The 25,351-nt window shown below is 47.1% G+C and overlaps 1 protein-coding gene across 1 annotated transcript in view; it reads left to right on the top strand.

The window, feature by feature from the left end:
* Positions 1-206: 206 nt before the first annotated feature.
* The window catches only part of LOC142912139 (uncharacterized), a 41,805-nt gene continuing 16,660 nt past the window's right edge, over positions 207-25,351 (top strand). Inside the window, exons 1-3 of the mRNA XM_076060457.1 lie at positions 207-1,373; positions 7,173-7,814; positions 19,891-21,250. Of these exons, the coding sequence (XP_075916572.1) occupies positions 207-1,373; positions 7,173-7,814; positions 19,891-21,250 (3,169 nt within the window). The remainder of the gene's footprint in view (positions 1,374-7,172; positions 7,815-19,890; positions 21,251-25,351) is intronic.

The raw sequence follows: 25,351 nt of genomic DNA, 5'->3' as shown, positions 1-25,351 counted from the left end.
AACCCTTCAGGTGCACTCTGTGCGTGAAAGCATTTGCACGTTCATCAAATCTGATGAATTTGAGAAACTTTTTCACTACATCATGAATATATTAATAAGTATAGACGTGTAAGTCACGTGTGCATTCCTCTGTGCCTGACGTGTAGATGGTGTGGATATTATTTTTTTATGTCTGCAGCTGACGATTCCTCTGCAGAATTGGTCTGATGGACCAAAGGCACTCAGCGCAGCTCGGTACGACAAGTCAACAATGCGACCAGCGTGCATACAGCACGGACCGGACTGGAAATTTGACACGGCACCAGAGAAGTCACACAGGAGAGAAACCCTTTAAGTGCACTGTGTGTAACAAGGCATTTGCATGGCCATCAGTTTTTCAGAACCACCAGAGAACACACACAGGAGAGAAACCCTTCAAGTGCAGTGTGTGTGGGAAGGCATTTTCAGATTTATCTACTCTTAAAAAACACCAGAGAACACACACAGGAGAGAAACCCTTCAAGTGCAGTGTGTGCGTGAAGGCATTTGCACATTCATCTGATCTTGTAAAACACCAGAGAACACACACAGGAGAGAAACCCTTCAGGTGCAGTGTGTGTGTGAAGGCATTTTCATGCTCATCTGATCTTGTAACACACCAGAGAACACACACCGGAGAGAAACCCTTCAGGTGCACTCTGTGTGGGAAGGCGTTTGCACAGTCACCAAATCTTCAAGCACACCAGAGAACACACACGGGAGAGAAACCCTTCAAGTGCACTGTGTGTGGGAAGGCATTTTCACGGTCATCTGCTCTTAAAATACACCAGAGAACACACACGGGAGAGAAACCCTTCAAGTGCACTGTGTGTGGGAAGACATTTTCGGATTCATTTGCTCTTAAAACACACCAGAGAACACACACGGGAGAGAAACCCTTCAAGTGCACTGTGTGTGGGAAGGCATTTGCACAGTCATCTACGCTTAAAAAACACCAGAGAACACACACGGGAGAGAAACCCTTCAAGTGCACTGTGTTTGTGAAGGCATTTTCAGATTCATTTGCTCTTAAAACACACCAGAGAACACACACGGGAGAGAAACCCTTCAGGTGCAGTGTGTGTGGGAAGACATTTTCAGATTCATCTACTCTTAAAAAACACCAGAGAACACACACGGGAGAGAAACCCTTCAGGTGCAGTGTGTGTGGGAAGGCATTTTCACAGTCATCTGCTCTTAAAACACACCAGAGAACACACACGGGAGAGAAACCCTTCAAGTGCACTGTGTGTGTGAAGGCATTTTCAGATTCATCTGCTCTTAAAACACACCAGAGAACACACGGGAGAGAAACCCTTCAGGTGCAGTGTGTGTGGGAAGACATTTTCAGATTCATCTACTCTTAAAAAACACCATAGAGCACACACGGGAGAGAAACCCTTCAGGTGCAGTGTGTGTGGGAAGGCATTTTCACAGTCATCTGCTCTTAAAACACACCAGAGTACACACACAGGAGAGAAACCCTTCAAGTGCAGTCTGTGCGGGAATGCATTTGCACATTCATCAAATCTTCAAGTACACCAGAGAACACAGAAGCATCAGAAGATCCACAAGGAGTGGAGTCTAAAATCAGCTTGTGAAAGTCAAAGTGCCGCAATGAGCCCATCCCTCATGAAACAAGAACCGGAAGAAAATCCCAGCTTGGACACTTTTAAAGGTATCGAGGTGAAATATGAAGAGGTGATGGTGAAATGTGAAGAAGTGATGGTGAAGAGCGAAGAAGTGAAGGTAAAATGTGAGGATGAAGATTCAACTCGAAAATGGGACCTTCACATAAATGGAGGCAACGTGAAGCAGGAGGAGAATTCTGACTGTGAGGCAGAGCGAGACAACTCCCAGCAGTTTGTGGAAGTGGAGGTGTGGGTGGACTTCCTCCGAGACAATACAAAGTCAAGTGGAGACCCGGTAGATGTGTAAGCTTGAGATGATGTCGCTACAATAGATGCACCTTTGTCACAGGCCTTTAATGACAAGAACGTGAAGTTGGACACTCAGTTCCTAGCTAGGTTCAACCTGCAGAGTAAGGGCGGCCAGCCTTTGTGGGCCCGTGGGTTGGGTAGATCTTTAACCAGGAGCGAGAGACAATAAGCCCCCAAGCATTCACTATGTTATCATAATTGTATTTACACGGTGCTTGCTTAACCGCCTCAGCAACTCGGAGTTTTGTATCTTATCTGAAGCACTCGAAGAGCATCCCCAAGTAGCAGCTGCCCCTGTGTGGCACAAGGTGGTGGCCCTGCACCAGCCTGCATGTGGACAAGAGCCTGTCAGTAGGGGGCGATGATTGATGCGTCATCTCAGTTGTGTCCTTTGTAGGTAATCTTGATTCGAAGCTGGCGTGACTGCAGGAATCCACACTCTTGAGTTATTTCGGTAAAGTCACCACGTGGGTAGAAACATAACAGATCACGGCGTTTACATCACAACACAAGCAATCGTCATCAGGTGGGACAACCACAGCAAGATAAACTGCTGAAGTAGTAGGCGCCTACTCCAGCAGTTTCGTCTTATTGCTGCTGTGCTTGTCCCACCTGATGACGATTGCCTGTGTTGCCATCGAAACGCCGTGATTTATTGTTTGTAGCGTAATGTTTTAAATTTGCTACATTTTGACTCAGACGCCAGCATGCAACGGCCTACTCGTTTTGAACATACACTGTTAAGCAGACGGTGCGTATTTGTAAAATAACTTCTTGTTAATACGATGTAACGGGATGCAGTCAATTTCGCTGCAGTAATCAATGTTAATATGCCCGTCAATGATTTAGAATGAATACCGTGTCTGATTGTGCGCGTACATGTAACATTTTGTATGAGGAACAAACATTGAATAAGTGATGTTAGGACAAAGTGTGTGTGTGTGTTTTGGAAGTAACCTGTACAGAGAACTCAGGTGAGACCCGTTGTTCTTGTGATACAGGTCAAAGGGTACTTTTGTGTTTCACGAAGCGTCTGCCTCGGGAGCAACTCATCGTCTTTGAAATAGGGAGCATGCTCGGATCATTCATCAGTTACAAGGCATACCACTTGAAAGTTACACGTATAGGAGGAGGTACATTCTCTACAACACGAATTGTAGTTTAGTCTTACGTGTTGACGTAGATTTTGTCTAACTGGGACTAGAAATGCGCCTTGCTGATTCACGTCTGGATGTTCGTAACCATCGGTTGAAGCAAACCCCACTGCTGTTGTTGAGACGCTGTACACCAATAAGGGTCCAACACATTGACTGCCTTCAGGCCAGGAAAGTCACAACATTTGCACACGAAGGACGCATTCACGCAAGTACCCCATGCTCCGTTTTGAAGTTTTAAAATGAAACATCTTTGAATTGTGTTGTGTTTTGAATTAGATGATTTTATTTCCTCATTAAAAGCTTGTATCAATTTACATCTGGAAGACTTCATTGAAAAGGACATTTCGTGTGAATTTTCTCTCATCATTAAGTAGATGGCCTTGCCGGGGGTTTGGTTCAATGTGGACACAAACAGGGTACATACACAGTGTATACACACACAGTGTACACAGTGTACAGTGGCACACAGTGACACAGTGACACTGTGCACACGCAGTGTACACACTGTGTCACAGTGTACACACAGTGACACACAGTGTAAACTGTGTGTGTGTACACTGTGTGTACACACACACAATGTACACACTCAGTGACACACAGTGACACAGTGACACAACAACCGCCATTCGCACTAAGTGGCGGTGACGTCACCACGACGCTTGTGCCAGGCACAGTGACACACACACACAGTGACACAGTGACACACACAGCGACACACAGTGACACACAGTGTATACACATAGTGTACACACACAGTGACACACAGTGTATACACAGTGTACACACACACACAGTGTACACACACACAGTGTACACACACAGTGACACACATAGTGTGCACACACAGTGACTGACACAGTGACACAGTGACAGTGTACACACACAGTGTAAACACAGTGACACAGTGACATACACACAGTGACACTGTGACATAACAACCGCCATTCGCCACTAAGTGGCGGTGACGTCACCACGACGCTTGTGCCAGGCACAGTGACACACACACAGTGACACAGTGACACACACAGCGACACACAGTGACACACACAGTGTATACACACAGTGTACACACACACAGTGTATACACACGCAGTGTATACACAGTGACACACAGTGTACACACACACAGTGTACACACACAGTGTACACACACAATGTATATACGTACACACAGTGTACATACACACAGTGTACACACACAGTGACACACAGTGACACAGTGTACACACACAGTGTACACACACACAGTGTACACACACACACAGTGTACACATACACACAGTGTACACACACACAGTGTACACACACACAGTGTATAGACAATAATGTCCACGTTGTTGCTGAGCTCACGCACCCAAGGGAGGGAGCAATGGAAAATGAATCTAAATCAACTTAAACTCCAACTCTGTGACATCACCACTCTGCATTACCTCATCGGCGTGAAATGCCAGGGGGAGGTGTACCTCGCTAGTGACGTCATGTCACCAAGGTATTCACCCCAACCCCGTCCACCGCGCTCTTGAGCATGTCACCTCCACTTGGGTCACTGCCGATATCATTCCAGTGGCAATCCTTATTTGGGCAAAGCTACGCCCAGTACTCTTTGGTTCTATTGGGTAAATTCTAGATTTAAAGCTTTCGTGACTGCTAGGATCCATACTTTTTGGTTCTATTGGGTAAAGTCACGTAGGTGAAAATAAAATAACAAAATTAACAAAAAATCACGACGTTTCGGCCACAACACAAGCGGCCTTCATCAGGTGAAGGGACGAGACTGTCTGGATTACAGTGCTGGAGTGGAAGAAGCCACGCTTAGATCACGACCTTTAAGCTGTGTGAGAAGAAAAAGACCAAGCGCCTTGACAAAGGAATTAGCATATAATTTAGCATTGAAATGGCTCATTGAAATAGCTAAGTTAAAGTATACACATCCGCAGAGGTACCCCTTGACAAAGGAATTAGCATAGAATTTAGCATTGAAATAGCTGAGTGATTAGCTTGTAACTGGTCACAGAAATAGCTATGTTAAAGTCAGAGCATATATATTCACCGAGGCACCTAGTATTCATCACGCCCAGTGACTGGCGGCTCATTAACATAATGTATCCGTTAAAGCCGTCGCGAATTTATTGCGACGGGTTCAGCGCCCACGCCCCCATCCCTCCACATATGGGCCGGCCTCATTAACATAATGTCTTCAGTTGGAGAGCCGCTCTTGGGAGAGAAGTGACGTCATACTACTTCCTGCTGTCGCGAGGCAACAGGAAGCTGCCGTGTGCGCGCTTGCACTGAAATCCGAGGTGAGAAATTCTCATCGTTGTGGTGGTGGTCGTTGTGGTGGTGGTGGTGGTCGTTGTGGTGGTGGTTGTGGTTGTTTACCAAGGTAGAGCCTCTCTCTCCCTCTCGTAGGGATGTCAGTTGAGTAGCAGCGAGCATGGGAATCGATGTCCAGGTTGGAACTTTACAACGCGGGGCCTAGCCACGCGGGGCCTTGCCTCCTGCCCTCGCCTGATTGCGTTTACTTTAATTATCTCGCTTAAGTTTAATTTGTCTTCACCCGGCTCGCCACTTTGTAACTTTGTTTTATTGTAAATATTCACGCAGTTTTTATTTTCTTTTGTTAGCAGGCCAAGCCCGCTTGAGCTGCTATACCGCTCTTGTTATCAGAAGCGACCTGCCCACAACAACACAAGGTGAGGCTTTGTCAACGTGTGTGAATGTTTTGACTTAAAACTTTGGTGACTGCAGGAATTAATATTCTTGGTTCTTTCGGTAAAGTCACGTAGATGGAAAATAAAATTAAAATAACAGATAATAATTTTTCTTTCTTTAAATGAAGCAAAACACCCCACAACGTTTCTATGGCAACATTAATGTTGAAGATGCGAGGGCTTACAGGAATATTTATGACATTTGCCCTCTCATTGCGTGCCATGACAGTGCTGTTTGCACAGTCACACATAGTCACTGTAAGATGTTTTTCTTGGTCGTGTTTTTGTTTTTTTGCTTGTTGTGGTTGCACCCGATTCAAGAGCCGAATGGCTCACGGGACTATTCCAAAATAAATAAAACTGAAAATCTAACAACTGAAACCGCGTGATGAATTTGGGAAAGCTTTTTCACTGCATCTCCAAATATATATAAAAGGCAAAGTTGTGATTGTGTCTCTTCAAAATGTTTAGCGTACTTCCCGACATGCAACAAACTGGAAATTTGCCATGTGGGTACTTTGCAGACTGTACACCGTGCAAACATTATACAAATACACTTTTGTGTTTTTTTAAGGGGGGAGAGGAGCTCAATAAATGTATAGATTTTTTGCACGGCAAGTGAGCTGTGACGTCAAATCTGTCACGTGACCCTCGCATGTGGAAGGATCACGCATTGTAGTGTAGCGGTTAGCGTTGTCTGTCTGTGTCTGTGTGTGTCTGTGTGTGTGTGTCTGTGTGTGTCTGTGTGTGTGTGTCTGTGTGTGTCTGTGTATTTGTGTGTGTGTCTGTGTGTGTGTGTCTGTATGTGTGTCTGTGTGTGTGTGTCTCTGTGTGTGTGTCTGTGTGTGTCTGTGTGTGTGTCTGTGTGTCTGTGTGTGTGGAAGCGTAACGCATTGTAGTGTAGCGGTTAGCGCTACGCTACGCTACAAACCTGGCGACCCGAGTTCGATTCCCACTCATGGCCACCACCGGCGACGATTATTTGAACCGCTTCTGGGCCTCCCCTAGGTCGACTCAGCCTCAAACGATTAACTGCTGTGGTGTGAACATCGCCACTGGGGAGACAAAGGCGACCCGACGTGGTGGATCCAAGTCCCGGCCGAAGCCGGGTAGTACAGCTAGTCGTGAATATATGAATGAATATAGACGTGTAAGTCACGTGTGACTGTATATATTCATTCCTCCATGGCTCGATACTGACGTGTAGATGGTGTGGATATTCTTATTTTCTGTCTGCAGCTGACGCTGGTCTGATGGAGCAAAGGCAGTCAGCACAGCAGCTCGGTACGACAAGTCAACAATGCGACCAGCGTGCATACAGCACGGATCGGACTGGAAATTTGACACAGCACCAGAGAACTCGCACAGGAGAGAAACCCTTCAAGTGCAGTGTGTGTGGGAAGGCATTTTCACGGTCATCTGCTCTTACAATACACCAGAGAACACACACAGGAGAGAAACCCTTCAAGTGCACTGTGTGTAGGAAGGCATTTTCACGGTCATCTGCTCTTAAAACACACCAGAGAACACACACGGGAGAGAAACCCTTCTTGTGCAGTGTGTGTGGGAAGACATTTTCTGATTCATCTGCTCTTAAACCACACCAGAGAACACACACGGGAGAGAAACCCTTCGGGTGCAGTGTGTGTGGGAAGACATTTTCAGATTCATCTACTCTTAAAAAACACCAGAGAACACACACGGGAGAGAAACCCTTCAGGTGCAGTGTGTGTGGGAAGGCATTTTCACAGTCATCAAATCTTCAAGTACACCAGAGAACACAAAAGCATCAGAAGATCCACAAGGAGCGGAGTCAGAGTCTGAAATCAGCTTGTGAAAGTCAAAGTGCCGCAATGAGCCCATCCCTCATGAAACACGAACCGGAAGAAAATCCCAGCTTGGACACTTTTAAAGGTATCGAGGTGAAATGTGAAGAGGTGATGGTGAAATGTGAAGAAGTGATGGTGAAGAGGGAAGAAGTGATGGTGAAGAGCGAAGAAGTGATGGTGAAGAGCGAAGAAGTGAAGGTAAAATGTGAAGATGAAGATTCAACTCCAAAATGGGACCTTCACATCGATGGAGGCAACGTAAAGCAGGAGGAGAATTCTGACTGTGAGGCAGAGCGAGGCAACTCCCAGCAGTTTGTGGAAGTGGAGGTGTGGGTGGACTTCCTCCGAGACAATACAAAGTCAAGTGGAGACCCGGTAGATGTGTAAGCCAGAGACGATGTCGCTACAATAGATACACCTTTGTCACAGGCCTTTAATGACAAGAACGTGAAGTTGAACACTCAGCTCCTAGGTTCAACCTGCAGAGTAAGGGTGGCCAGTCTTTGTGGACCTGTGGGTTGGGTAGATCTCTAACCAGGAGCGAGAGACAAGCCCCCAAGCATTCACTATGTTATAATAATTGCTTTTACATGGTGCTTGCTCTATCGCCTCGGCAACTCGGAGTTTTGTGTCGTACCTCGTCTGAAACACTCGAAGAGCATCCCCAAGTAGCAGCTGCCCCTGTGTGGCACAAGGTGGTGGCCCTGCACCGGCCTGCATGTGGACAAGAGCCTGTCAGTAGGGGGCGAAGATTGATCCGTCATCTCAGTTGTGTAGTTTGTAGGCAATCTTGATTCGAAGCTTTCGTGACTGCAGGAATCCACACTCTTGAGTTCTTTCGGTAAAGTCACCAAGTGGGTAGAAACATAACAGATCACGGCATTTAGATCACAACACAAGCAATCGTCATCAGGTGGGACAACCACAGCAAGAGAAACTGCTGAAGTAGTAGGCGCCTACTCCAGCAGTTTCTTCTTCTTGCTGCTGTGCTTGTCCCACCTGATGACGATTGCTTGTGTTGCCATCGAAACGCCGTGATCTATTATTTGTAGCGTAATGTTTGGAATTTGCTTCATTTTGACCCAGACGCCAGCATGCAACGGCCTACTCGTTTTGAATGACGCAACAATTGTACGTTGTACATACACTGTTAAGCAGACGGTGCGTATTTGTAAAATAACTTCTTGTTAATACGATGTAACGTGATGCCGTCAATTTCGCTGCAGTAATTCAATTTTGTTAATATGCCCGTCAATAACTTAGAATGAATACTTGTCTGACTGTGCGCGTACATGTAACATTTTGTCTGAGGGTCACACATTGAATATGTGATGTTAGGACAAAGTGTGTGTGTGTGTTTTGGAAGTAACCTGTACATTTCGTGTGAATTTTCTCTCGTCATTAAGTAGATGGCCTTGCCGGGGGTTCGGTTCAATGCGGACACAAACAGTGTACGCACACAGTGTACACACACAGTGTACATACACAGTGTACACACACACAGTACACACACAGTGTACACACACAGTGTACAGATACACAGTGTATCCACAGTGTACACATACACCGTGTACACACAATGTACACACAATGTACACACATTGTACACACACACACAGTGTACACACACAGTGTACACACACAGTTTATACACAGTGTACACACAGTGTACACACACATTGTGTGTATACACACAGTGTATACACACAGTGTACACACGCACAGTGTACACACACCGTTTATACACAGTGTACACACAATGTACACACACAGTGTACACACACTGTACACACACAGTGTACACACACAGTGTACACACACAGTGTACACACACACTATACACATAGTGTACACACACGCAGTGTACACACACAGTGTGTGTACACACACTGTACACACACAGTGTACACACACAGTGTACACACACACTATACACATAGTGTACACACACGCAGTGTACACACACAGTGTGTGTACACACAGTGTACACACACACACACAGTGTACACACACACAGTGTACACACACAGTGTACACAGTGTACACACACACTATACACGTAGTGTACACACACACACAGTGTACACACATAGTGTACACACACAGTGTACACACATACAGTGTACACACAGTGTACACACACAATGTACACACACAGTGTACACACACAGTGTACACACACAGTTTACACACATAGTGTGCACGCGCAGTGTACGCACAGTAACACAGTAACACACACACACAGTGACACACACAGTGTACACACACAGTGTACACACACAGTTTACACACATAGTGTGCACGCGCAGTGTACGCACAGTAACACAGTGACACACACACAGTGACACACACACACAGTGACACACATAGTGTACACACACAGTGTACACACACAGTGATACAGTGTACACACACTGTACACACACTGTACACACATACTGTATACACAGTGAATACACAGTGTACACACACGGTGTACACACACACAGTGTACACACACAGTGTACAAACACAGTGAATACACAGTGTACACACACAGGGTATACACACAGTGTACACACACAGTGTACACACTTACAGTGTACATACAGTGTACACAGTGTACACACAGTGACACACACAGTGAAACACACAGTGACCCACACAGCGACACACAGTGACATACAGTGTATACACACACAGTGACACACACACAGTGACATACAGTGTATACACAGTATACACATAGTGTATACACACAAACAGTGTACACACAGTGTACACACACAGTATACACACACACAGTGTACACACAGTGTATATACAGTGTACACACACAATGTACACACACAGTGTACACACACAGTGTACACACACATTGTATACACATAGTGTACACAAACAGTGTACACACAGGGTATACACAGTGTACACACACACATTGTACACACAGTGTACATACAGAATATATACACTGTACAACAACAACAACCGCCATTCGCCACTAAGTGGCGGTGACGTCACCACGACGCTTGTGCCAGGCTATGTACACCCTGAGGCCACGTGAAGTGTCGAACGCCCGCTGGCAGGAGGTCACGGGGCAGACCCAGGTGCCACGGGTCGACTGGCTGATGCACCACCTGTGCCCCCTACTGTGCCAACCCGCTGTGCTTCAGCCACCCGGCGCTCCGCTCGTTGTTCTGAGCGTCGCTCCTCTGCCCTCCGTTGTTGTTGGAGGGCGACTACCTCCAACTGGCCAGTAGCGTCCTTCACGAGCCTCCTCCACAGAGGCCGATCTTGACACCGCTGGTACCAGTCATCGGCAAGTCCACTCAGCTCCACGTCCTCCTGTACCACATCACTCCATCTCTTCTCTAGCCCGTGCCGCGCCCGCTTAGCCCCCTCAATCCGGCCGAACAAAAGCTGTTTCGGCATGCGGTGGCTGGGCATGCGGGCTACATGACCCAGCCATCGCAGCCTTCCCCGCCGGAGGAGCTCACCGATGGGACCTTGCCCAGATCTTTCAAGGATTTGTGAGCTCCTCACACAATCGAGTCTGGTTAAACCCAGGATGGATCGTAGGCAGGCCAGCCTAAATGTTTCTAACCGGCGAAGATGTTCCATTAGGGGGGTCCACGTTTCGCAAGCGTAGAAAAGGGAGGGAATGACCGTGGCCGAGAAGACCTGAAGCTTAGTGCGGAGCGACAGACCAGGTAGCTTCCAGATAGCGTTACGCAACCGATGAAAAGATATTGCCGCTCGACTGATTCGGAGTGAGACCTCTGCAGTTAAACTGGAGCCGGTGATAAGCACACTGCCCAGGTATGGGAAACTCTCCACTCTCTCCACAACTGCCCCATCACCGATTGGGAGTTGTGGAGGTGGAGTGTCCGATGGTACAAAATACCCAGGCAGGTGCTTAGTTTTGGTGGGGCTGATGGTAAGGCCCCACCTCTTAGTGGCACGCTCCAGTCTCAGCAGCAGCGTCTCCAACTCCTCCTCTGAATGAGCAGCTATTACCAAATCATTAGCATATATAACGTGGTTGAGCAATAGGGAGCCATCCCTTGACTGCACCCGGGCATCGATCAGCCTCCCATTATATCTGTACCATATGGAGATTCCCCCGGTACAGCTATTGAAGGCTTCACAAACTACGTCGTCAAAATAGATGTTAAATAATGTGGGAGCTAGAGGACATCCCTGTCGCACCCCAAGGTGTACAGGGAATGTCTCTGACTCCCGGCCACATAGTTTTACCCGGGCCCACTCACCATCATGAAGGTCCTTAATGATCGTGAGCAGAGGGTCAGGTAGTCCAAAAGCACGAAGAACAACCTAGAGCCCATGCCTACTGATGGTATCATAGGCCTTGACCTGGTCAATAAAGCAGAGATGTAGGTCTTGTTGGAATTCCCTACACCTCTGCTGTAGCAGACGGACAGAAAACATGGCATCTGTGCAGGACCGCCCTTTCCTGAAACCGCATTGGGGCTCCGCAAGCCTCTCCTCAGCGTGCCTGGCAAGGCGATGCTGAATAATCCTTGCCAGGACCTTTCCCGGCACACTGGGGAGTGAGATGCCCCTGTAGTTGTTACAGTGTGTGCCAGGGCATCCTTCCAATTCTGCGGAACCCGTCCAGTGGTCCAGACTGTTGTTATGATGTCATATAGGGCAGTCTGTGCACAAACGCCGCCCTCCCTCAGCATTTTGCTTGGGAGATCATCTCTGCCCGCTGCCTTTCCTGGTCTCAGACTCCGGATCGCCTTCAGTACTTCCTCAACAGATGGCACCTCAGCCAGCCACCACAGGGGGTGACTTCTTCCAATATTTGAGGCACCGCAGCCTCAGCAGGGTCATCCCCACTTTGTGCCACGTTGTTTTCCTGGCTTAAACGGTTCTTGTTTTGGGGGGGCATTCAGGGAGGATATCTGGGCTCGTATAATCCAGAGTTGAAACGTGTTTGTGTTTTGAATGCCCATGCTGACATCTCTTAGCATGTTAATTAGACATCGCCCATTCCCTTTATAACGTCCTCGTCGTCGTTATAAAGCGACCCTCGGCAACAACGGCGTGAGATAGAGGAGCCGTCGTATCCGTGGGCGGCAGGGGTTGGTGGGTGAGGAAAGGAGGCGTGGGAGGGGCGAGTTGAGAGCAGGGGCCAGGGAAAGGTCTCAGGAGGTGCGGGGAGAGAGAGCGGAGGAGTTGGTGGTGGTGGTGGAGGAGGGGGTGCGGGGAGAGAGAGAGTAGGAGGTGGTGGTGGTGGAGGAGGAGGTGCGCCTCTCTCATTTGACTCGTCGCCCCGCACGCGTCCTTGTTCGCTCCTTCTCACTGGACCACGCGCCGCTACCTCGCTCGCTACGCACGTCTCACCAAATGACTCTCCACGTTACGTCTCGTGACTGTGCCGGCCCTTCTTGGCCACGATTCCGGCTGGCGGTGTGACGACGACGGAGAGAGATGTCGGCGAACGGCGACACGCCAGGACCCGGGACCCCACACACGAGCCCCGAGCTCCGGGTCTGCTCCCCCTTATATCCCCCCAGGCGTGGCTAGGCCTCGCCTCCGGCCACGCCCTCTCGTGGAACCTTGGAGCAGATTACACGAGAGGGCGTAGCCAGAGGCGTGGCTAGGCCCCGCCTCCGGCCATGCCCTCTCGTGGAACCTTCCAGCAGGTTACACGAGAGGGCGTGGCCGGAGGCGTGGCTAGGCCCCGCCTCCGGCCACGCCCTCTCGTGGAACCTTTCGAGCAGGTGACCGGAGTAGCTCGGCTAGCCCCACCTGTTTCCTTTGCCCCAGATGCGCCTCCTTCCCTGATTGGTTGTTACCTCTGTGGCCGTACCCGTGAAGCCCTTCCCAGGCCAGCGGGTGTCACCCTGTCATGTCAGCAGGTGTCACCCTGTGATGTCAGCAGGTGTCACCCTGTGATGTCACCAGGTGTCACCCTGTCATGCAGCAGGTGTCACCCTGTCATGTCAGCAGGTGTCACCCTGTCATGTCAGCAGGTGTCACCCTGTGATGTCAGCAGTTGTCACCCTGTGATGTCAGCAGGTGTCACCCTGTGATGTCAGCAGGTGTCACCCTGTCAGCAGGTGTCACCCTGTGATGTCAGCAGGTGTCACCCTGTCATTGCACTTTAATGAAAACCGACAACAGAATCCTTGAAGAAAAAACGAATTCAGGTGTTTGACATGTCAACGCCATTTCGTTTTGAAAATGTAGCAGAGAAAAATATATTTTGTTCACATCGCATTCTGTTTTGTCAATAATCTCTGTAACGTGCGCCTGCTCCGCAAGCCATGCATTAACCCCTTTCTGTCTCAATTTTATTCCCAGCATGCAATTCTCCAAGCCTCAGATTTTATAACATATTTCGCACAACTTTAATCCTGGTAAATATATTATTTTCTTTGAAAACACGAGCATTATATTTAGTCTATTGCATGGCTAAAGTATTCTAAGTAAAAATATAAATTGTATTAAACCAATATTAGATCATCGCTATGATAAATATATTTCTACCCTACAATATACAAATCTACATTGTGCTAACGTTTCAATGCTACTTTGATTAACTTACAAATATAGTGTCTAGGACACATTTTCAAAGAAATATTTTCACGTACCCAGACAATATTTGCACGTCCCCACGTAAAAAAAACTTGCAGACTGCATACGTAGCTACGACAACAGAATCCTTGAAGAAAAAACGAATTCAGGTGTTTGACATGTCAACGCCATTTCGTTTTGAAAATGTAGGGGAGAAAAATATATTTTGTGCCAGTTAAAAGGGTAAAACCTATTCTCATATCTTGTTTCTGGCAAAGGAGGTCTCATAATGTTAATGCTCACCCCGAGCCCTCAATACTCTGATAGTGCGCTGTTTTTGAGTTGTACGCCTTTTGGCGTCTTCTGGTCCAACACCAATGGAGACTAGGCTCTAAGAAAAGCTGTCTCGGGTGTGGACCAATCAAATTCAAGGACAGTGCATATTATTATCAGAGTTGTCTTTTTTGTTTGCATTTTGACTGCTTGTGTTGTGGTTATTGCAAACATGATGCCTTGAATAAAGGTGTCAGTTTTGTGCCAGTTAAAAGGGTAAAACCTATTCTCATATCTTGTTTCTGGCAAAGGAGGTCTCATAATGTTAATGCTCACCCCGAGCCCTCAATACTCTGATAGTGCGCTGTTTTTGAGTTGTACGCCTTTTGGCGTCTTCTGGTCCAACACCAATGGAGACTAGGCTCTAAGAAAAGCTGTCTCGGGTGTGGACCAATCAAATTCAAGGACAGTGCATATTATTATCAGAGTTGTCTTTTTTGTTTGCATTTTGACTGCTTGTGTTGTGGTTATTGCAAACATGATGCCTTGAATAAAGGTGTCAGTTTTGTGCCAGTTAAAAGGGTAAAACCTATTCTCATATCTTGTTTCTGGCAAAGGAGGTCTCATAATGTTAATGCTCACCCCGAGCCCTCAATACTCTGATAGTGCGCTGTTTTTGAGTTGTACGCCTTTTGGCGTCTTCTGGTCCAACACCAATGGAGACTAGGCTCTAAGAAAAGCTGTCTCGGGTGTGGACCAATCAAATTCAAGGACAGTGCATATTATTATCAGAGTTGTCTTTTTTGTTTACATTTTGACTGCTTGTGTTGTGGTTATTGCAAACATGATGCCTTGAATAAAGGTGTCAGTTTTGTGCCAGTTAAAAGGGTAAAACCTATTCTCACGAGAAAAATATATTTTGTTCACATCGCATTCTGATGTCAAAACATTTGATTCTTTATAAAATTTAAAAACCCTTGAATAACTTTCCTGGTGCCATTTGTATTTCATGCACATACCGCTGTTAAGAGTTTGATGTTTTATTGATTTTCAATTTAGGTGTTTTTTTCCTGGAATGTTTTTTTGTAAATTTTTTAGTGGAAATAAAGTCCTGAAAAGTCTCTTCCTCTCTCTCTCCACTTTCTCGGCCGAGTCTCTGCCACTTTTGGTTCTGAGTGTCGCATGCTTGGGATCCTTCTTTCCCTCCTCTGTGGATTAAATTTGATTTGCTGATTTACACGTCAACATATTTCAGACTTTTTCCTGATCATTACCAACGTTCCCATGGCCAGGCACTTTAAAGTAACTTATTACCTTTTACCACAGCATCATAATATAATTTTCCTGGATCATCGCCTTCATTACATTGATCAATCACCAATGGTATACTGGTTCGTTTTTGTATTTACTTACGCCACCGTCTTTCCCCGTGGGACCATGTGGCGTGAAGTTGTGTCGCACATAAACAGAATCGGTGCACATCACGATTTTCCGTACTCGACTGTAAGTTGCCATCCCCGGGGCAATATGCACATTCGTCGACTCGGCGAATCGACGTTATTTCGGGTCCCGATGCGTCGCCCCTTTTGTGCTTTTGCGTGAGCCGGATTTCAACGCAATTCCCGATCCGTTGTGGTGCCACGGTCTCGGACCAACTCTGCCATCGCCTCGACTCCCCCCGTGGCCCCCCACACCGAGCACGCACCTGCAGCGCGCACACGTAGCGTCCTGGCGGGGGATTGCCCGTCACGACGGGTTTTCATCCGAAGGGTCTCTGGGATGAAAGTCCCACGGTTTCCCGGCGCCAGGAGAATGGCCGACCCTCGCGGAGCGAGTCACATTGCGGCGCCCCTGAGTTGGCTTCAAATTGTTTTGGCGCGCGAAGTTTCGCCGGGTCGGCGGCGACGAGTCGCACGCGACGCTCCCCGCCGTCTCGAGCCGCTCGCGGAATCCGTGCGACGCCGGCGAGCGCCGCTACGAGGCGGCGATAGGCAAAGTTCCCTTTCGTCTTCGTCCCTCCGACTCTCACGGCGTCCGCGCGACGCCGTGAGCACGGCCGCGAGGTACGTGATGGGGCGTGCGAGCATTTGCGGACTTGGGTAGCGGTAGGCCTAGGGTCGGCTCGTAGAATATTCCCTCCGGGCGGTGCGGGGTTTGCGCCACGAATAAAAGTTAGCAGAGAGCATCGGTGTGGTGCGCGTGTGATTCCCGTGCGGAGCGGCTCCGTGGGCGGATGCGCGGCGAGCGCGAGGGCGGAGCCGCGGCCGGAGCTCGCGCGTTGAGATCATCGCCCGTCGGCGTGGACGCGAGTGGGCCGCCGCGTGCTGCGTCAGCCTCAGCCGTAGTGGGCGCGCGGCGTGCACGGACGCGCGTTGAGATAATCGCCCGCAGGTGCGAGACCGTTCGGGCCCCGTGTTAACGACGGCTGCGGTGCGCGCGGATGCTCGTGGAGGTAATCGCTCGCCGGTGCAGGCGCTAGCGTGCCGCTGTCTGCTGCGTTAGCGATAGCCGCGGTGCGCGCGGGGGTGCGTGGGTTTACTCCGTGCGGTCGTGAGCCAGCAGCACGAGTCTGTCCCTCGGAGAGGGCGCTAGCGCGGGGGGCCCCGATCGCTCGGTCGGCGGGGGCCCGGCGGGAGCCGACCGACGCGGTGGAGGAGGCGGCGGAAGGGGCGGACGTCGCGCCCCACCTGCCCAGCGAGGGCGGTGGGGTGGACGTCGGCCCCCACACCGCCATGGCCCTGTACACGTTAAAGTATTGAGCACAAACTCAAGGAGCAGGGAAAATGGTAATGTTGCTTGGATTTAATTTTAATATCATTGCAACTGTATAGTTTTGATATGTTTTGTTGAAAAAACATTCACGTGCATTGGCATGTCCCTCTGTCTCAAACATTAATAATGTATCATCTGCAAATGTCCTTTAGCAATGTAAATGTTTGTTCAACATTGGTATGCAGCTTAAAGAATGACGGAGTCTTATAACTGAAGACACTTCAGATTTTCAATCAAAATTTACAAATAATCCACTCTACCATAAACATGCTACATTCCAGCTAAAGTATAGTAGTATATTACTGTAAAGTAGTATGGTGTATAGCACAGATATTTTGTACAAACCCAGTGAGATGGGAGTGCTGCTTTGATGCATTACGCTTGGATCCGATCTCATCGGTTCAATTCAGGCTAACCCCTAAGGGTACAATTTTATTTTTACAGTTTCAAACGGACCAAGTACCTGGGGAGGTTTATTCCAAGTCAACATGGCTTAAAATCTGCCATGCTGAAATAAAATAGCTGGACGTTATTGCATCTGACGTGAGTGCAGGACTCGCTATCCATGCCAAGGTGCGGAGGCTCATTTGGGGGACCAAAGGAATTCCGAATGCATGTTACAATCACGTTAATTTCAGATGACTGGATTCATTGGTAGAGTGCTCCAACTTGGGCAGAGATATCTGGCTGGAAAGTGATGTGGTTAAAACGTTTGTCTCGCAGTTTTAAAGGTTGCAATTTCAAAATACAGTTTGGGCATCAGAGCTCAATAAATTGAGTACTACTCTGTGTGAGGTTAACAGGAGTCATCCAATGGAGAGACTGGGCTACGCCACGTGACGTCACCTTGCGCTTGGGTCACTGCCGATTGCGTTCCAGTGCCAATCCTTATTTGGGCAAAGCTACGCCCAGTCACTGGCGGCTCATTAACATAATGTACTCGTTAAAGCCCTCGCGAGTTTATTGCGACGAGTTCATTGCCCACGACACATGGGACGAGTAACATTAACATAATTTATTCATTCTCTAATTTAGTTACGGAGCCGCTCATTGTGGGAGGAGCGTATCTCGTACTCCGGACGTGACGTCACGTCACCTGCTACCGCGTGACGTCACGATCTAAACAGGAAGCTATCGCTTCCTGCACTGAAATCCGAGGTGAGAAATTCTCATTGTGGTTGTTGTGGTGGTGGTTGTTGTTGTTGTTTACCAAAGTAGAGCCTCTCTCTCGTAGGGATGTCAGTTGAGTAGCAGCGAGCATGGGAATCGATGTCCAGGTTGGAACTTTACAACGTGGGGCCTAGCCACGCGGGGCCTTGCCTCCTGCCCTCGCCTGATTGCATTCACTTTAATTATCTCGCTTAAGTTTAATTTGTCTTCACCCGGCTCGCCACTTTGTAGCTTTGTTTTATTGTAAATATTCACGCAGTTTTTATTTTTTTCACAAGGCCAAGCCCGCTTGAGCTGCTATACCGCTCTTGTTATCAGAAGCGACCTGCCCACAACAACACAAGGTGAGGCTTTGTCAACGTGTGTGAATGTTTTGACTTAAAACTTTGGTGACTGCAGGAATTAATATTCTTGGTTCTTTCGGTAAAGTCACATAGATAGAAAATGTAATGAAAATAACAGATAATAAAAATAATTTAAAAATTGTAAATAAAGCTAAAAAAACTGACGTCGTTTTGATCGCAACACAAGTGGTCTTTATTTAATGTAATTGTATTATCTGTTATTGTTATTTTCTGTCTACGTAACTTTGCTGAAAGAAACAAGAATACGTGTGTCAATGTCTATCGGTCAAAGACGCTATACGGAGAGACGTGCAAACTCCAAATATACAGCAGGCGTCACGGTAGGGATCAAACCCACGACTTCCTGTACACCAGGTGAGGTAGTTAACATCTCACCACGGAGAGAGACACGCAAACTCCAGTTAGCCTCGGCTATGTTCGTTGATCCTCGATTAATTACTTGGTGTAGTGAGGAAGCATTAATGCTGAGCAGATGAAGGTGGCCAGGCATGATTCTGGACACGCCACCGCCAGTGTGTGACAGTGTCAAGTTTGTGTTTGCAGTAAAGTCTATCAACTCTATTGAACACGGAGGTTATATCAAAACAATAGTTTACTTTTGTTTTCCTCTGGAACTCTTTGTAAGAATGGAAACAGGAGGTGAACACAGCACGCACATGCAGCTGAAGTCGGAACTGTTCATCCCAGCATTCAAGGACATCTGAGCCTGGATTCACACCTCTAAGTTGTGATTGAACATTAATTTATGAATTTCTGCCTAGCACAAATAGTATTGTTTTCAACACCCTTTGCTATGTCAGCTGAATTTAGCTCTCATAAATATTCCTTTTGTAGCCAGACAGCTGAAATTGTGTGCTCGGAGTTTTTGGTGAACATTCATTTTGAAGATTCGAGGGCTTCCAGGCATGTTTATAACCATTTGCCCTCTCATTGTGTGCCATAACAGCCCGTGTGATGAATTTGGGACACTTTTCCACTATATCATGAATATATGAATAAGTATAGACACACGTGTTACTGTGTATGTATGCTTTCCTCTGTGCATCGATACTGACGTGTAGATGGTGTGGATATTATTTTTTTCTGTCTGCAGCTGACGCTTCCTCTGACGCTTCCTCTGCAGAATTGGTCTGATGGAGCAAATGCACTCAGCGCAGCTCGGTACGACAAGGCAACAATGCGACCGGTGTGCATACAGCACGGATCGGACTGGAGATTTGACACGGCACGAGAGAACTCACACAGGAGAGAAACCCTTCAAGTGCAGTGTGTGTGGGAAGGCGTTTGCAGATTCATCTACTCTTGTAGCACACCAGAGAACACACACGGGAGAGAAACCCTTCAAGTGCAGTGTGTGTGGGAAGGCATTTTCACGGTCATCTGCTCTTGTAACACACCAGAGAACACACACGGGAGAGAAACCCTTCAAGTGCAGTGTGTGTATGAAGGCGTTTGCACATTCATGTACTCTTGTAGCACACCAGAGAACACACACAGGAGAGAAACCCTTCAAGTGCAGTGTGTGTGGAAAGGCGTTTGCATATTCATCTGCTCTTGTAATACACCAGAGGACACACACAGGAGAGAAACCCTTCAAGTGCAGTGTGTGCTTGAAGGCGTTTCCACGTTCATTTCTTCTTGTAGAACACCAGAGAACACACACGGGAGAGAAACCCTTCAAGTGCAGTGTGTGTGGGAAGGCATTTTCATGGTCATCTGCTCTTGTAACACACCAGAGAACACACACGGGAGAGAAACCCTTCAAGTGCAGTGTGTGTATGAAGGCGTTTGCACATTCATGTACTCTTGTAGCACACCAGAGAACACACACAGGAGAGAAACCCTTCAAGTGCAGTGTGTGTGGAAAGGCGTTTGCATATTCATCTGCTCTTGTAATACACCAGAGGACACACACAGGAGAGAAACCCTTCAAGTGCAGTGTGTGCTTGAAGGCGTTTCCACGTTCATCTCTTCTTGTAGAACACCAGAGAACACACACAGGAGAGAAACCCTTCAAGTGCAGTGTGTGCGTGAAGGCATTTGCACGTTCATCTCTTCTTGTAGTACACCAGAGAACACACACGGCAGAGAAACCCTTCAAGTGCAGTGTGTGTGGGAAGGCGTTTGCAGATTCATCAAATCTTCAAGTACACCAGAGAACACAGAAGCATCAGAAGATCTGCAAGGAGTGGAGTCTGAAATCCACTTGTGAAAGTCAAAGTGCCACCATGAGCCCATCCCTCATTAAACAAGAACCGGAAGAAAATCCCAGATTGGACACTTTTAAAGGTATCGAGGTGAAATATGAAGAGGTGATGGTGAAGAGGGAAGAAGTGATGGTGAAGAGCGAAGAAGTGAAGGTGAAATGTGAAGAAGTGATGGTGAAATGTGAAAAAGTGAAGGTGAAATGTGAAGATGAAGATTCAACTCCAAAATGGGACCTTCACATCGATGGAGGCAACGTGAAGCAGGAGGAGAATTCTGACTGTGAGGCAGAGCGAGGCAACTCTCAGCAGTTTGTGGAAGTGGAGGTGTGGGTGGACTTCCTAGACAATACAAAGTCAAGTGGAGACCCGGTAGATGTGTAAGCCAGAGACGATGTCGCTACAATAGATGCACCTTTGTCACAGGCCTTTAATGACAAGAATGTGAAGTTGAACACTCAATTCCGAGGTTTAACCTGCAGAGTAAGAGCGAGCGGCCAGTCTTTGTGGACCTGTGGGTTGGGTCAATCTCTGACCAGGAGCGAGAGCCAATACGCTCCCAAGCATTCACGATGTTCTAATGATAATTGCTTTTACATGGTGCTTGCTTAATCGCCTCGGCAACTCGGAGTTTCGTATCTCGTCTGAGATGCTCGAAGAGCATGCCCAGGTAGCAGCTGCCCCTGTGTGGCACAAGGTGGTGGCCCTGCACCGGCCTGCATGTGGACAAGAGCCTGTCAGTAGGGGGCGATGATTCATGCATCATCTCAGTTGCGTAGTTTGTCGGCAATCTTGATTAGAAGCTTTTGTGACTGCAGGAATCCACACTCTCTAGTTATTTCGGTAAAGTCACCACGTGGGTAGAAACATAACAGATCACGGCGTTTATTTCACAACACAAGCAATCGTCATCAGGTGGGACAACCACAGCAAGAAGAAGACGCTGAAGTAGGCGCCTACTTCAGCAGTTTTGTCTTCTTGCTGCTGTGGTTGTCCCACCTGATGACGATTGTTTGTGTTGCGATCTAAACTCCGTGATCTATTATTTGTTGGCAATGTTTAGAATTTGCTACATTTTGACCCAGATGCAAGCATGCAATGGCCTCCTCGTTTTGAATGACACTACAATAGTTTGTTGTACATACACTGTTAAGCAGGCGGTGCGTATTTTTAAAATAGCTTCTTGTTAATACGATGTAACCTGATGCAGTATATTTCACTGCAGTAATTCAATTTTGTTAATATGCCTGTCAATAATTACGAATGAATACTTGTCTGTGCGTATTTTAAATGTTATTCTTTTATAAGGTGATGTTGATATCGAAAACTGACACATAACTGGCATGCCATAAATAGGAAATTAACTCTGCTTATTCGAATCAATGTATTCGTATATATGTTGATAAACTGTTTCAAGCAGATTGCCTCTAACGGCGACTACAGGGACCACGTGATTGTTTAAAAATGTCTTTGATTATAACTATAATTGCCTACAATTCGTCATGTGTAGCTTATTTAGACTATAATTTATTCACTACCCAAAATGTATTTACTTGAAAACATAGAGCTGATATTTGTAAGCAATGTCTTTGTTATTTTTACGTTTGAAAACAAATATTTGCACAAATTTAACTTGTTCAGATACAAGGTGAATTCACAAGGCTTGGTAAAAAATCCAATATTTCAGAATTTTGCCTTAACGAAGAATATTTTTTTTAAATGTTGGTAAAAATAAAGATTCAGAAGTATATATTGTGCCGTGTCTACAATTTTACTGTAAAGTGGAATTGGTAAAAAAATGATGGTTCAATGAGCCACTCTGTCTACGGGAAAGCTACCCATACGGATGCTTACCTGAAACCGGATTCCCACCACCATCCATCCCAGAAGAATTCCCTCATCAAGACTCTGCACCATAGAGCCCAATGCATATCCGACCAGGAACACATAGCCAGTGAACTCAAGCACGTACACCAAGCTCTTAAGGCTAATGGTTACTCCGACTACACAATCCGCAAAGCTATCACTCCAACCATGAAGAAGGACCCTCTTGAGGAGACTTTCAAAACCATCACTTTACCCTACATTGCGGGGATCACAAAAGAGATCTCCAAAATCTTGACTAAAGACAAGATCCAGGTCCGTTTCAACACATTACATAAAATCCGTGATCTGGTTCCGTCTGTAAAAGATGTGATTCCGGACATACAGTACCCTGGCGTCTACAAACTAAGTTGCCTCTGTGGTAGTAGTTACATTGGAGAAACTAAATGACATGTCTCGGACCTCATTCGTGAACAGAATGCAGACCTAAAAAACGGTAGGACCAACACCTCGGCCGTGGCAGATCACTGTTATAATTCAGTAGGCTCACATGACATTGACTTCTCCAAGACGGAGGTTCTTTGCAATCCATCTGGCTACCATGAGAGATTCGTTCATGAGGCTATCCACATATACACAGAGACAATTTCAACCGAGAGGAAGGAATTCTGGCTTAGCAATCATTGGAAGGATTTGATAAACCATTTCGGGTCTTAAATGATTGTTCACACTTATGGTGGCTTTCAGACCGCATCCATTATTTTCGTCTCCCCCCTCCTCTATCCCGAACATAGATAGGCTCGTCCATCTGAATGACTGTCAAATCGCTCTCCGTGGTGCTAACGTTAAAAAAACGCCACTTTTTTCAAATTTTCTTGCTGTGGTTTTCACACCTGATGATGATTGCTTGTGTTGCAGTCGAAACGTGAGAATTTTTATTTTATATTTTTATTATTTTTCTTGTGGTTTTCACACCTGACGACGATTGCTTGTGTTGCAGTTGAAACGTCGTGAGAATTGTATTGTTTTATATTTTTATTATTTTATTGTTTCCCTTCTACGTGGTGACTTTACCGAAAGAACCAAGAACATGAATTCCTAGCAGTCACGAAAGCTTAAAATCAAAATTTATTTGTACTTCGTTAACACCTTTCACGTTCGCACGCCGCTAATTTTTTGCGACAAGAGGTTTCATTACCACAGGTTACACGTGCAGTGGGTCCAAGATGAGGCGAGACGGTTCGCTGGAGGCAACACGTTTATTCAACAAGGGAACCACAACACAGAGGGGTGACGACCCCTCACAGCCGATAACCTCAGGAGGTAGTCCCTCCACACTAAGGTGCCCTTACTCTGGATCTAGCGCTAACCCTACACTGGTTATGTCTGAACCCGACCCTAGCCAGGGTCACTGGGCTCTTCGCTTCAGGGTCTTCAGGGTAGCGCTCAGAGTCTTCTTCAGAGCTTCAGGTGGACGAGGACCGCCAAACCCGTTCAGGGGTCCGGCTTTTATCCCCGTTCCAGGGTCTCTCCGCCCCTGGCCAAGCCTTCTGGGACCCTCTAGGGGGCCCTGGAACATCCCCCAGCCCCCCCCCCCTCTTGGGGTCTGGGGGCCCTGTTCGTCCCACCTGGTCTGTACACCACCCCCTGTTGACGCATGTCCGCTATTACAGGTCAGCTCCCGTGGTAATACGCATACAGCCCAACAATGGCGCTACATCATCCCCCCCCCCCTTGTAACATCTAGGCGTCTGCTACGTTCACAGGAAGCCCTAGACGCATGCACGAATATGCTCAAGGTGCCATGTCATACGTTTGAGCGTATGGATGTCCCCGACTTATTTATTACCTTTACATGTAATCCAACTTGGCCTGAGATAAAACAAAAATAATAAAAACTTTCATTCGGCCAGACACCCAGCCGTCGATACGACTTCACAGCCAGGGTGTTCAGACAAAAGCAAGTTAAATTCATCAAGAGCATTCACTGAGAGTCGTGTTTTTTGGAGAATCAAGATGCTGGATGTACTCAACTGAGTGGCAGAAACGAGGACTTCCACATCATAGGGGCTTCCCCTTTTTGTCTGGCAACAAAACTGAAACCTTTTGGCGTCCTCTGCTCGAGGACCAATTGAGTCGAGGCTCTAAAGAAAGCCGTCCCTTGGTGTGGACCAATCGGTTTCAAGGACAATGCATCATATATTATCATAGTGCGTGTGTTTTGTTTGCATTTTGACTGCAGGTATTGTGGTTAATGCAGCGACATGAATCCTTGTAAAAAGGTTTCAGTTTTGTTGCCAGAAAAATGGGGAAAAACCCCTATTATTATATTTTGGTACCGGCAAAGGAGGTCTAATGATGTAGATGACTTCCCCACACTCATATTTTAATCTGGCTCAAAGAAAAAAAATCATCCAATCCAAATCGATGTTATATCTGCCGAGTTTCCAAATCCAGAGGAAGACCCAAAATCGTTTTGCAGTAGTGACCGCAAAAATGATTCATGGGCCATGCGGAAACCTTAATGTCAATGCAGCAGCATGTATGAAGGACATAGAGG

This window comes from Petromyzon marinus, unplaced genomic scaffold, assembly GCF_048934315.1.
Source record: "Petromyzon marinus isolate PM22_M1 ecotype Great Lakes invasive population unplaced genomic scaffold, UKy_Petmar_22M1.pri1.0 PM_G_Scaffold_19, whole genome shotgun sequence".
Taxonomy (NCBI): domain Eukaryota; kingdom Metazoa; phylum Chordata; class Hyperoartia; order Petromyzontiformes; family Petromyzontidae; genus Petromyzon; species Petromyzon marinus.
The sequence above is the reverse complement of the archived record's forward strand: the minus strand, read 5'-3'. Positions and strand labels throughout refer to the sequence as shown.